The sequence below is a fragment of the Bos indicus x Bos taurus genome, chromosome 18 (genome assembly GCF_003369695.1).
Source record: "Bos indicus x Bos taurus breed Angus x Brahman F1 hybrid chromosome 18, Bos_hybrid_MaternalHap_v2.0, whole genome shotgun sequence".
Taxonomy (NCBI): domain Eukaryota; kingdom Metazoa; phylum Chordata; class Mammalia; order Artiodactyla; family Bovidae; genus Bos; species Bos indicus x Bos taurus.
The window spans coordinates 61,347,040-61,360,641 of record NC_040093.1 but is presented as its reverse complement, the minus strand read 5'-3'; the positions used below and the strand labels follow the sequence as shown (position 1 = coordinate 61,360,641).

The 13,602-nt window shown below is 48.2% G+C and overlaps 1 protein-coding gene across 2 annotated transcripts; it reads left to right on the top strand.

Annotated features, from left to right (window-relative positions):
* Positions 1–252: 252 nt before the first annotated feature.
* On the top strand, positions 253–11,912 carry MON1B (MON1 homolog B, secretory trafficking associated). Of its 2 annotated transcripts, none has more exons than XM_027513973.1 (6): positions 253–497; positions 912–1,069; positions 3,139–3,459; positions 3,996–4,815; positions 5,187–5,334; positions 7,941–11,912. In XM_027513973.1, exons 2-6 carry the CDS (start codon positions 922–924, stop codon positions 8,148–8,150), a joined length of 1,647 nt encoding a protein of 548 aa, XP_027369774.1. In that variant the 5' UTR covers positions 253–497; positions 912–921; the 3' UTR covers positions 8,151–11,912. The 2 variants fall into 2 exon arrangements, with proteins under 2 accessions (XP_027369774.1, XP_027369775.1); XM_027513974.1 differs by lacking the exon at positions 253–497 and adding an exon at positions 555–695.
* The last annotated feature ends 1,690 nt before the right edge of the window (positions 11,913–13,602 follow it).

Below are 13,602 nucleotides of genomic sequence, written 5' to 3'. Positions count from 1 at the left end.
TCAAGCATTTTCTTTCTGTCCAGTGTCCACTCCACCTTCCTGCTCCTGCCTTTCCTGGAGGATAACTGAGGATGAAGTTTCTTCCATTCTGGCGAGTCCCATCTCATCTATCAAGACTTAGGCTGCGAGCTTCCTCCAGGGCAGAGAGGAATAGGCCCCAAGCTTCCATTGGGTCCGGATAATGTCAGTCAAGGGATGGGCGGGTCCAACAGCGACCTGACGCAAGGTTTCTGTGGAGACACTACTCAGACGGAATGGGGCGGGACGACCCGAGGGGACCGGCTTCGCTATATTGGGCCAGAGGCGAGGCAGTCCGCCCTCCGTACTCCGGATTGGCTGAGCGCGAGCCGCGCCCCCCTCACGCCGGCGGCTTTCGCACGAGAAGTGGGCCCATTTCGCCCCAGTTGTAGCCACACGTGCCCTCGCTGAGGGAGTGAGTGCAGATCGGGACGGCCAGATCCGTCGTAGACCCGGGAGCAGCGCGGGCCATTTCAACGGTGAGGGAACACAAGTGGGCGGTGGGAAGGAGGGGTCTGGCGCCCGTAGGGCGACTAAAGCTCCGCAACCGGAAGTACCTTCAGAGCGGCGTCGCACCCGGAAGTGTGGCAGGACGGCAGCCACACCAGGAAGTGTGGTGCTTCCGGGGCTACGGGAACTGATGGTACCTAGCCAATTGAGATGCAGAGTTAAAACAGGTGTTTGTATATCTTTATTTGCTGAGGCTTGGCAGAGCCTTCCTTTGCGGGAAGTGTTGGAGGTTGCAAGTATGTGGTCGTGTTTTTGAATGTTTCATCTGTTGAAACGCCAGGAGAGAACGAGCCCCAGGAGTGTGTGCAAGGAGGCCAGGCTGAGTTAAAGCTTTTAAGAAGTTTCTTTTGCTGCGGGTCACCCTCCATCCCCGCTCCCCACAGGGATGTGCAGATGGAGGCCGGAGGAGACACTGCTGCCCCAGTCCCTGGGGATGCGGAGGACTTGGAGGAGATGCGGTTCCCCAGTGAGGAGGCTGAAGATGGTGGAGGGGTTCACAAGGACTTACCCGATCCTGGAGATGCAAGCTTGGAGAAAGCAGGTATACATTCCCTTCACGAGGGTCTTGGAATTCCTAGGGGATGTTATTCTTGGGGAAGATTCTTGCGGACCCAGAGAGGAGTCTTTGGGACTCAGGGAAGTAGTTTAAACCATACTTTGGGTCAGTGGGAAGTCATTGTGGACTCAAGTTGTAGTTTAAATCATTGAGGAGTGAAAAGGAAATCAGCGAGTATCAATGGATGTTCACTGGGGAGTGGTGTGAATATAGGCCCTTGAAGAATCAGAAAGGGATCAGTTGGGGTTAGAGAGGGACCCTGGGGGTTTAGGCTGTTTAGATCAATGATGACCAAAAGAAAGTTAATATGGTCAGTGAAAGTGAAAGTCACTCAGTCCTGTCGGACTCTTTGCGACCCCATGGACTATACAGTCCATGGAATTCTCCAGGCCAGAATACTGGAGTGGGTATCCTTTCCCTTCTCCAGGGGATCTTCCCAACCTAGGGATCGAACCCAGATCTCCCACGTTGCAGGCGGATTCTTTACCAGCTGAGCCACAAGGGAAGCCCTAATATGGTCTAAGGGGGACTATTTAGAAGTTAGTGTCTTTGGGGGCTTTAAATCACTGAAGTGGGAAAGGGGATCTGTGGAGGCCATTGGACACTCAGTATTTACATCTTTGAGGAGTTGATGGCAGTTGTTGGAGGGAATCTTTAAGGAGCCAGATCTTAGTGGATTTAATGGTGATCATTATTGGAGAGACAGTGGACATCAGTGAGACAATTAGAGAGTCAGAGGACCAGTAGGAAGATCTTTGAAGTCCCCAGTGTATATGTAGTGGTATAAAGTGGAGGATTAGCAGAAATCTTTGGGGAATGAGTGCTCATTGACCACTTTGGAATTAGTGGATGTTGATGGGGTCGTTGGAAAGGATCATTGAACATTACTGAAAATCAGTAACAGGGGTTGTCTTTGAGCACTTGGGAAGTATTGGGAGGAGGTAATTGGGGACTGTCAATGAGAGAGTGAGGAAATATGAGGTCATTGGGATTTTATGGGGAAAGTATTGATACATACTTGCCAGTGGATAATACTGGTTGTCAATGGGGATCAGTAGACATTGACTAAAATAAATGGGAGGGTAGTCAGTAGAGGGCAATGAAATTGTGGATTTCACTGTTGAATGTTAATAATGGTCATGGGGAAGGGCCATAGAGGTCATTAAAGTCCTGTGTGTTAGTGTATATTATGGTGGTTATTGTAGGCAGGGGGTGGATATCAGTGAGGATTAAGGAGAGTCATACCAATGAGAATAAAGGTCAGGGGAGTCAGTAGGGGTCATTGGAAGCCTTGGATGTTAATGGAGGTCAATGGTGGTCATTATTGGGAATGCAGTGGACATGGAGTAGATTAAATTGTGTGTTGGGGCAGTCGCTGAAGATCATTGAAGATCTAGGTATTAGTTATGTTAATGTGGGGGTCACTGAAATGTTACCGAGCAGCAGTGGGAACGAATAGGAAGTTGGGGGAATCCTAAAGATCTGGATGTTAGTGGATCATCATGGCAGTCTTTGGGAGAATTAGTGGTCTTCCCCAAGAATATAAATGGGTGACCAGGAGAGTCAATAGTGTCGTTAGGATCAGTGGACATCAGTGAGGATAAAAAGGGGTTAGGGTAAGGAGGGGTGCATAACTGCTGACACAGATGTTAGTAGATATAATGGTGGCCACTAAGTAATGAGCAGATATCAGAGTAAATGAGTGGTCAGATTAAATGGGAGTTCACTGAAGATGAAGATATCGATGATCATTCACAGGTGTTTGGGTGTTTTGCAAACTTGGGAATGGCAGTTATTGAAAAAGGGAAATAATTATTCAGCAGGGAAATAGAGGATTCGGTAATAAAAGTTAGATGGGCTTATTGGAGTTTTTGTGGGGGAGGACATTGAAACCTAAGTGTTAGTAGACGTCATTGAGGGGCAAAGGAGACACCTGGAGGTGTGTGTCAGTGGCAGGGATCACTGCAGGGCTGGTAGGGATTTGATGGTTCTGTGGACACATGGGGTTAGTGGGGGTCCACAGGCAGATGACTTACTGGGGGGCTCCCTTTCAGGATCTAAGACCAAGGACCAGTCACCTAGCCTGCTGCTCCAGTCAGAGGCTCCATCATGCACCTATGGGCTCTGGAGCCCCTCGGCCTCTGAGGGCAGTCCTCTGGGCGGCCCTGAGATTGGCTCCGGGGGCCCGGGCGGGGACCCGAGCGACGAGGATTGGCGCAGCAAGCGGAAGCACGTGTTTGTGCTGAGTGAGGCTGGCAAGCCCATCTACTCGAGGTACGGCAGTGTGGAAGCCTTGTCAACCACCATGGGTGTGATGACAGCCCTGGTGTCCTTCGTGCAGAGCGCAGGAGATGCCATTCGCGCCATCTATGCTGGTGAGCAAAGGGGCAGGAAGCAGAGTAGGCGACAGTGACTGGGATCTGGCAGGAGGTCTGGCTGGCTGGCTGGCTGCCTAGGGCACTATGGAGCTAGTTAGGAGTGAGTCAGTGTGTGTGGAAGCTGGCCAGGCATCTGTCCAGGGGGTCTATCTGTCCGTTTACCCTGCTGAGTTCTGATTGATCAACTCACTGGGATGTAACTGGCTGGTTACTTCCTTGTTGCCTGAGAGCCTGAGCGTGGGGGCTGTGTGAGTTGGGTGTTTTTCTAGCTCTGTTCGTTTTCCTTTCTCTCTCTTCCCCACTGCATGCTGTATGCCTGATTCTTGACCATCCCATCATATCTCTGCAAATGTCCCAACTCCCCCAGTTTGCCCTTACCCTAGTCTTGGTGTCCCTGGAGTGACAGTGGGCTTGGACCAATCGTGTGTGCCTTGTCGGGGGTGGGGGGCGGAATGTGGAAGAGCCCCATGTGACCCCCTCCTGTCACCACTGACCCATCTCCCTCCGACCGTCCCTTCCCTCCCCTCCCCCAGAGGACCACAAGCTGGTGTTCCTACAGCAGGGCCCGCTGCTGCTGGTGGCCGTGTCAAGGACTCCACAGTCAGCCGCCCAGCTACGTGGGGAGCTGCTGGCTGTGCACGCACAGATCGTGAGCACTCTGACGCGCGCCAGCGTGGCCCGAATCTTTGCGCGCAAGCAGAACTACGATCTCCGCCGCTTGCTGGCCGGCTCGGAGCGCACCCTGGACCGACTTCTGGACAGCGTGGAGCGGGACCCCGGGGCCCTGCTGCTGGGCGCCGTGCGCTGCGTGCCTCTGGCTCGCCCGCTGCGGGATGCGCTGGGCGCGCTGCTCCGACGCTGCACGGCACCCGGCCTGGCCCTCTCGGTGCTGGCGGTGGGCGGTCGCTTGGTGACAGCCGCTCAGGAGCGGACAGTGCTGGCTGAGTGCCGGCTGGACCCCGCCGACCTGCAGTTGCTGCTGGACTGGATGGGGGCACCGGCCTTCGCGGCGGGCGAGGCCTGGGCACCCGTGTGTCTGCCCCGCTTCAATCCTGATGGTTTCTTCTACGCCTACGTGGCCCGCCTGGACGCCATGCCCGTCTGCCTGCTGCTGCTGGGCACCGACCCCGAGGCCTTCCATGACATGGCCACCTGCCGACGCCTGGTCGAAGAGGGCATGCACTCGCTCGGAGCCATGCGTGCCCTCAGGGAGGCTGCCAGCTTCTCGAATGCTGCATCGGCCAGTGCCTCGGCCTACAGTGTGCAGGCTGTGGGTGCTCCTGGCCTCCGGCACTTCCTCTATAAGCCACTGGACATCCCTGACCACCACCGCCAGCTGCCCCAGTTTACCAGGTGGGCTCTGCCCCATGCGCATTTGGCTGGGTGGGGAGGCTTATCTAACTGGGAGGTTCAGCCGCTCAACAGGCAAGACTCTGGAGAGAGAGCCGGCCGTGCTCTCAAGACATGCAGTAGAATGGGTCTCTGCCTGATGCAGGAGTCAGCCTCCAGCCTCAAGAAGTCCCCTGTCCTGATGGAGAGGAACTCCCCAGGACTCCAGGAATCCCCATGTTTCAAGGGGAGGTTAGGCCCTAAGAAGCCTCCAGTCTAATGGGGGAGGAGGCTCAGCTCCCTTACTTTAATTGAACTCCCTAGACAGAGGGGAGATGGGCCAACCAAGAGAGCTCTAGACTGACCCTGTCCCTCACCCCCCTCTGTCACTGCAGCCCTGAGCTGGAGGCCCCCTACAGCAGAGAGGAGGAGCGACAGCGCCTGTCCGACCTGTACCACCGCCTGCATGCCCGGCTGCACAGCCCCTCCCGGCCGCTGCGCCTCATCTACCACGTGGCTGAGAAGGAGACCCTTCTGGCCTGGGTGAGTTGCACAGGGCTCTGAAGGAGTCGATTCCCACGCTGCAAGCCTTCTTTCCCTCCGCTATATCCCCTCCAGCCACAGCAGCCTCCTTCAAGCGGTTTTGTATCCATCACTGTCGCTATCGCTGCACGTGTCTTTGTTTTTAAATATTTATTTGGCTGTGCTGGGTCTTGTTGTGGCATGCAGAATCTTTCTTTAGTTGGGGCCTGTGGGATCTAGTTCCCTGACCCGGGACCCAGTCTGGGTCTCCAGCATGGGGGGCACAGGGTCTTAGCGGCTGGACCACCAGGAATTTTCCCATGTGTCTTTGAAACCCATCAGTCTCAGTGTCTGAAACCTCGTAGACTCATCCTTCTGTTGACCATTCCCTCATTAACGTCTTCCCCTCTCAAGAGGTCCCATTAACTAGGATCACTTTGCCTGTCAGTTTCACATCAGCCCCGCCCTCTGGCCGGGGCACCAGTTGAACTTTGATTCTGTCTGTCCCCAGCACTTGAGCACTGCAGGCTTGGTTCCATGCTGTGCTTTCCACTTGGGGTATCCTTCCCTGTGGTCTCTTCAGGACTGCTGTCCACACTTGTGTTAAAGGTCAGCTGTTCAGGGGGTTTGGTCAACGTGACTCCACTGGAGATGGCGCTTCCCTTAGATTCTGACATTTAGTGCACATTTTTTAACTCATCTATTCCATGTCTGTTATGTATCAGGTATTATTCTAGGCTGAGAATTGTATTAAAAAAATTTTTTTTTGTTTTCATTTTCAAGCAACTTTAAACTCACAAAGAAGTTGCAAAAAATTATATGAAGTAGGTCTTTGACTTTGTTTCTCCAGATGTTAACAGTTCGGAACTCATCAACATCAGGGAATTAACATCAGTGGAATCATATCTTATCCACAGGCTTCGTTCAGACTTCACCAGTCGTCCCATTCATGTCCTTTCACTGGCCCAGGATCCAGTCCAGGAGCACATGTTCAGATTGATTGTGTCATCCTAGTCTGGTTTATTCTGGAACATTCCCTTGGTCTTTTTTGTCTTTCACAACCTGGGAATTTTTAGGAAGTACCAGCCAGTTAGTCTGTAAGAATGCCCCTCAACTTGGTTTTTTCTAATAACATTTTGTCAGGTCACACCTCTTGAGCAAGCCTCTGGCAGAAGTGTCAGATGTCCTTCTCTGTGTTGTATCAGGAGGACCATGACATCACTGTGTCCCATTGTTGACATGACTCCTGTTCACTTCATTAAGGTGGTATCTGCCAGGTTTCTCCACTTTATAGTCAATCTTTTTGCCATTTGTAATTAGTATCTTGTGGTGATTAGGTCAGTGTGCTCTTTTTTACCATATTTTCATCCACTAATTTTAGTATCCATTAATGATTTTTGCCTGTGACAGCTGTTTCTCTGGCATTTACCATATGGTGATTTTTCTCATTTCATCCTAACGTCTATGTTTATTGGTTGAGATTCTGCTGTATGAAAGAGCTTTCCCTGCTCCTGTTTATTTGTTGAATTTTAAATTTCATATCATGGATTTTTCTTGAATTCAATGAGCTAAAATCTTTTCCTGTCTTTTATTTTTGTGCTCAAACTGTCTCTTATTTAGTCAGCAGAAGCCATGGATTTAGCCAGACTGGCCCGTATATCTTTTTATTTTTTTCTTCAAATAAGTTTTTTGACTGCTCTGTGTAGGCATGTGGGATCTTAGTTCCCTGAACAGGGATCAAACCTGTGTATCCTGTGGTGGAGTATGAACCATGGGACCACCAGGAAGTCCTCCCCCTATGTCTTTTTGACACATCTGTATCACTGCTTAAGTACTTCTTACTTTCTGGCAAAAGATAGTCCAAGCTTATTTTGTAATTTCTCTGTGCCTGTCCTGAAATCTACCATCTGTCCAGTGAGTCCTTGAACCTTTTAGTAGAGGACGGTATTTCAACACCAGGATCTGGTAGTCCCAGGATTTTAGATCGGGCGGTCAGGAAATGACATCTAAGTGGAAGGGGAGGTCACAGGGCATGTGGGTGTCTCAAGGAACAGTACACCTGGCAGAGGGAAAGGACTGTGCGAGTGCCACGAGGTGAGGCTGAGCCTGGCTGTGTCTGAGGAACAGCAGGCAGAGGCTCGTGGCTGGCACAGAGGAGTGAGGGGGAGAATAAAGGCGGTGTGGAAAGGTGCTGGTGACCGATCGGGTTAAGCCTCTCAGGTTGGTATGAAGATTAAGTTGAATTAATCCTCACATCACACCCAGGCTACAGATGGTAAAAACTTAAGTGTGTGGAACTTAGAACAGGACTTTGTATACGACAATTACTCATTAAATGTTAAGCACTCTTGTCGTTATCTCCAGTCCACAGATGAGTGAACTGAGGTCCAGAGAGTGTATACGCACACACACGTAGCACCCAGTTGAAATCACTAGTTGTAGCTGATCCCCGGGCCCACTCATGACACAGAAGCATCAGCTTACCTGCTTTAGCCCAGTGACCAGGTTGGAGCTGCTGCCAGGTGCATTTTCCAAACAGGAGACAGGTATGGGGCTAGGGTAGGATGGACAGCACTGAGCTTGGCCAGCTCGGGACCAACTGACCATGTCTCCTCTCAAACCCGCAGGTGACCTCCAAATTTGAGCTGTATACCTGCCTCAGCCCCCTGGTGACCAAGGCGGGTGCCATCCTCGCAGTGACCAAACTCCTGCGTTGGGTGAAGAAAGAGGAGGATCGGCTCTTCATTCGTTACCCACCCAAGTACTCCACACCCCCAGCAGCCCCAGCGGCCTCTACGGACCAAGCTTCCCACAATGGCTTGTTTACTGGCCCTTGAGAGGCAGAGCTTCCAGACTGGGCAATGTTGAGAACCACCACCTTGGGCTTTTACCTCTGTCTTCACCCTGGAAATGGGGCAGGGTTGGGGGGTTGGTGGTGGTAGTATGTCTGTGTGTGCTCAGTCGCTCAGTCAAGTCCGATTCTTTTGCAACCCCACAGACTGTAGCCCGAAAGGCTCCTCTGTCCATGGAGTTTCCCAGGCAAGGATACCAGGGTGGATTGCCGTGTCCTGTGGCTGGTCCCTATCTCCCTGGGCAGTGCAGCAGGATTTGGGGGCCTGCCCACCAAAGACACATGGGTGGCAGTGTGATTGCACACAGGTGAGCAGGCTGCCTGACCAGCCCTCTCATGCCCCTCTGCCTCTGGGAAAATCCTTGAGACTCCCTCTTCCCCTCCCTCTGCCTTCACCTCCTCCACTGGGATGGTGTTCCAGCCTCTGTCAGGGACCGTCTCCTCCATTCCTGGACACCACAGGCTCAGTCCTGCGTCAGGGGCCTGCCTCCTCCCTGGGATCTCAGCCCAGAGTGTCTAGGGCTGGCCAAGGTCTCCCTTGGTGGCCCACGGCAGTTCTGGAATTGGAAATGTAGGACTAAGTCTGTGCCCTGAAACAGCCTGAGGATATTTTTAAAGAAAAGAGAACTGCACATAAAAGGCCTAAAACCGATATCCACAAGGATGTTTCCTTCGCCCTTCATGTGCTTCATCTTTACCCAGTAAAAAATGACCCCATCCGTGCTGGCTGCTGCTAATATTAATAAGAAGGTGACCTCCAGCATCTACCTGCCTGTGTAACCCGGGGCAAAGTACCCGACTTCACACAGTGACTGAGATCCAGAATTTTTACACAGATCCACTTAGCTTTCACGGCCCATTCTATTCATTCGTGAGCTGGAGATAACTAACCGCTCATGGGCTGTTAAATGAGGATTTGTGGAAGAGGACTGCACCACTTGCTCACCACCGCACAGCACCTGCACAGTCGTCCCAGACTCACAAACCGCACAACCCAAGCAAAGACGAGAGAGAGAGAGCGAGGCCTGCCTGTAATTTCTGTGTGTGTGCAACACTCAACACCCCAACAACCAAGACCCTAGTCCTGCCTCGGGTTTCGCTAAGCTGGAGCTTGGAGCCTCGTGCTGCACGTGTGCGTGCTAACTGTCGCTCAGAGATCTCTGGGTGGTCCACTTTGGTGAGCTGATCACCCGTTGCTCTTCACCCTGGTCAACTGCTGCGCAGAGACGCACTGGACGCGTGCACGCTGTACCGCCTTTCTGCCGTCGCGTGGTTTTGTTTTGTTTTTGTTTAAACCAATCACCAAAGCGCACGCGTATCAGCTGCGTGCTGGAAGATGGCGGGGAAGCTGGAGCCTCTGGAAGTGAAGTCGCCGAAAGTCGTCATGGAGGATGGTGAAGGTAGTGAGGGCAAGGGGCCTCTGGCATCCAGGGTTGAAGGGAGGGAACCTTCGTCCCCTTGCCCTAGTGCAGTGCATAGTCACTCCGTCGTGTCCGAGTCTACAACCCCATGGACTGTAGCCCTCCAGACTCCTTCGTTCAGGGGATTTCCTGGCAAGAATACTGGAGTGGGTTGTCTTCTCTAAGGCATCTTCCCAATCCAGGGAAGAAACGGGGATCTGCATTGCAGGCGAATGCTTTGCCGTCTGAGCCACCAGGGAAGCCCTTTGTCTGCTACAATAATGAAATACTGGTACCAGTTCTAAAAATAAAAAAAAATTAAAAACTGCTGTTCAACAAAGATGAGAGAAAAACATGTATAATTCTCAGCATCTAGATTAACTTGTCAATTTTATTGATTATACGTGAGTTAAATAGATCGAATACGTCAGTATTCATCTTTTCAAACAATAAAGGGGTGGATCTCACAAAACCCACTCAAGTGCTGCCACATCTAATAAAACTTAACAGTAATTCCAATATTGTCATTTCACACCCAACACATGCCTCACTTTGCATGGACTCTTAAATCTTAATCGTGGATGGCCACTCTCAAGAGAGCTGCTTTTCTCCCGGGCATTTTGTTAATACTGATGCCCCCTACCCCAGTGAGAGGAAAGACAAAATTGTTCTAGAGGGAGTTGGAAATTGGGGTCTAGGCAAAAGAAGAAAATTGTCTAAGACAATGACCCCCCGCTATGCCTCTAGCACTTTGTTTTTAACTATAAAAATTTTCAAAGTGTACCTAAGCACAGAAAATAAAATGAATGCCCATGTACTGGTCACTGTGTATATACAGTTGTCAACTCTTTGCCCGCCTTTCATCTATCTCTGACCTTCCTACACACTCTTTCGACCACCTTATTGGTAATAAACACATTGGATTACATCTTTCCAAACACATCTATGCAGATGACAACAGTGATTATGGTTATGTACTTGTATATCGTCTGCCCTACGTTGTGAGCTTGAGAACAGACCATTCATTACCATTTCCCCAGCACCTAAAGCAGTGCCTACTTGGCAAAAGTAGGTGCTCAGTAATTTTCTTTTTTTATTGTATGAATAATGAAATAACACAGAGTTCTCTTAGATTATGGCCTCATGTTGAGTGCAAGCTTTCAACAAGAAGATGCCAATAAATTGCCCTTATTAAGCTCTTAATATAGCTGCTACTGTGGGGAGAAAAACTCTAGTATTATTACATTTTTTAAAAGAAGTTATGATTAACTTCACCAGCAATGGAGAAAATTGAAAAGCATATCAAGTTGCCCTTTCTAAACCATCCAAATTGGCTTTAGAACAGGAAGAATATCTGCTATTGATTACTCTGGCAGAACAGGACTTCTTTTGCCTTGATAGTAGAAGTGGCCAGCAAAGGCTTTGCTGGAGGCAGTTTGTCAGAATATGCATAGCATCTAAAACGCTATTTCTTATCTTTCGTTGCCATGCTTGAAAATCAGACTACACAGATGTGTGGACCAGGCAGGGTCATTGGAAAGTTGTTGATGGGAGCAAAACACAGAAACAGTCATGGAAATGGCTAACTTTAAGAACATTCACGCATTATGGAATGCCTATGTGGTGAACATTGTTTTCTGTTTTTTTTTAAGAAGCAGGAGGAAATAATTAAATTCCAATTTAATTCATTACAGTTAGGAATTCCTTGACAGTCCAGTGAATTAGGACTCAGCACTTTAACTGTTGTGGCCACGGTTCAATCCTTAGTTGGGGAACTAAGATACTGCAAGCCTTGCAGCACGGCCGAAAAAAAAGGGCGAACACCGTGATTCGTTTACACAGAGTAAGCTTCATAGGGATCATGTTCTTACGAGGGAAAGCAAGTTGGAATTAAGGAAAAGAGGCAGTTCAGTTATACAGTTATAGCTCTATGTGTGTTACATAGAAAAATGTCTGAAGGCTAAAGGCCTAACTGGTGACTCTGAACAAGGGTCTTGAATTTTGGAGGTTGTGCAGAAGTGAAAGCGTTTTTTTAAATTTTAAAGGAAAATGCCAGTAGTAATGAATAACTTTAAAATATAAGAGGAAAAACTGTTGAATGGCATCTGGGGATTGTACATTAATATTGGTCTAGTTATTAACATCTCTATTTTGATGGTTATACTAGTAGAGTTCCCTTAGAAATATGTACTGGAATATTAAGAAATAGTGGGTTATGATGCCTGCAATTTGTGTGCAGAAATGCTCCCAAATGTGGAATCTGATGCAGGGGCAAATAGCACTGTGGCCTATTTCTACAGTTTTCATGTATGTCTGAAATTATTTCAAAATAAAATGTTTCAAAGGGGCTCATACTCCATAGGCTGTTTTGTTTTGTCACGTTGATTTTTTAAAATTTTTGTCAAGATGTTACTTGAACTATTTAAAAGATTTACCGATCACTCATGATCTTACTTGGAGAAGGCAATGGCACTGCACTCCAGTACTCTTGCCTGGAAAATCCCATGGATGGAGGAGCACGGTAGGCTGCAGTTCATGGGGTCGCTGAGAGTTGGACATGACTCAGCGACTTCATTTTCATGCATTGGAGAAGGAAATGGCAACCCACTCCAGTATTCTTGCCTAGAGAATCCCAGGGACGGGGGAGCCTGGTGGGCTGCCGTCTATGGGGTCGCACAGAGTCAGACACGACTGAAGCCACTTAGCAGCAGCAGCAGCATGATCTTACTGCGTGACTAGGACTTGAAATGCAGTGGAGAGGAAAAACTGAGCTTTCACAGAAATGGTTGAACAAGCCAGCTCTAAGAGACATATGGGGACAATCAGGGGAAACCGCATGTGTTGTGGATATTTGGTGATATAAATGATCCAATGATTAGTGATGATTGTTAATCTTGGTGAGACTCTAGAACTGCAGTCATCTAAGAAAATGTCTTCTAGTAGTTGAGACTTTTTTTTTTTTTGAGATTCTTAATGAATTTCATCTAGGGATGAAGTGTCATGAAGTCTGGGACCTACTTGAAAATATTGCAGCACACACACACACACAATAGCTGAAGCAAATATCAGTGGATATTAATGATTGTTAGATCTGGTAAACCAGAGTTCATCACGGTATCCTGTCTAATTTCATGTGCATTTGGAAATCCTCATAATATTAAAAACAAAACAAGTAATCACAAACACCTCTCTTTATTATTAAAGTAGATTTATTTTTTTTTATTCCAAATACTAAGGGTATTTGAAGAACTTAAAAGTATCCAGAGGAGACATACCAACCAATGATACCAGAGAAAGACTAAGATTTAGAGCTAAGAAGAGAAGGGAGTTGCATTTTACTTTACCTATTTCTGTAGTGCTTGAGTGTTTTTAGGATGTTACTTGGGTAAGTGAAAATTAAAGCAGTACATGTGATACATCTTACCAAGTTCTAAGTGTCTTCCCCAGACTTGGAGTGACTTGGTTAAGGGACTGTACATGTGATACATCTTACCAAGTTCTAAGTGTCTTCCCCAAACTTGGAGTGACTTGGTTAAGGGACTGTTGGTGAGAGGAGACTTTTACTTTTTACTTCTTGTTCTTCGACAGTTGTTTATTAAGTAATTTAAAAATTCAAATGCAAAATTAAATGAATACATACTAATTTAAGGAAAAAAGATGTAAAGAAAGTGAACATAATACCAAATATTTTAGCAAAATTTAATAAGCTCGAGTTAAGAGTCCCTGATTTACAGCATGAGTTTTAATGGCTGCAAAGAATTTTAGCCTATGAAGGTGCCGTAATCAACTAAGGTATCTTTAAGTTGCTTCCATATTTTAAGATTATGGACAATGAAACAGTCTTGCCGACCATCCTTAATTATTTCCTAAAATAGATGCCTTGAGGTGGAATTTCTGATCCAGAGGAGTTAAGTAAGTTTTTGGTATTTACTACCAGAAAGTTTGAAATGAAATACTGTTTTTGCCTATATGATTGGCAAAAGTGACAAAGGTTGAAAAAATATTTGAATGATAAGAGTGTGAGGAAGGAGTCTTCCA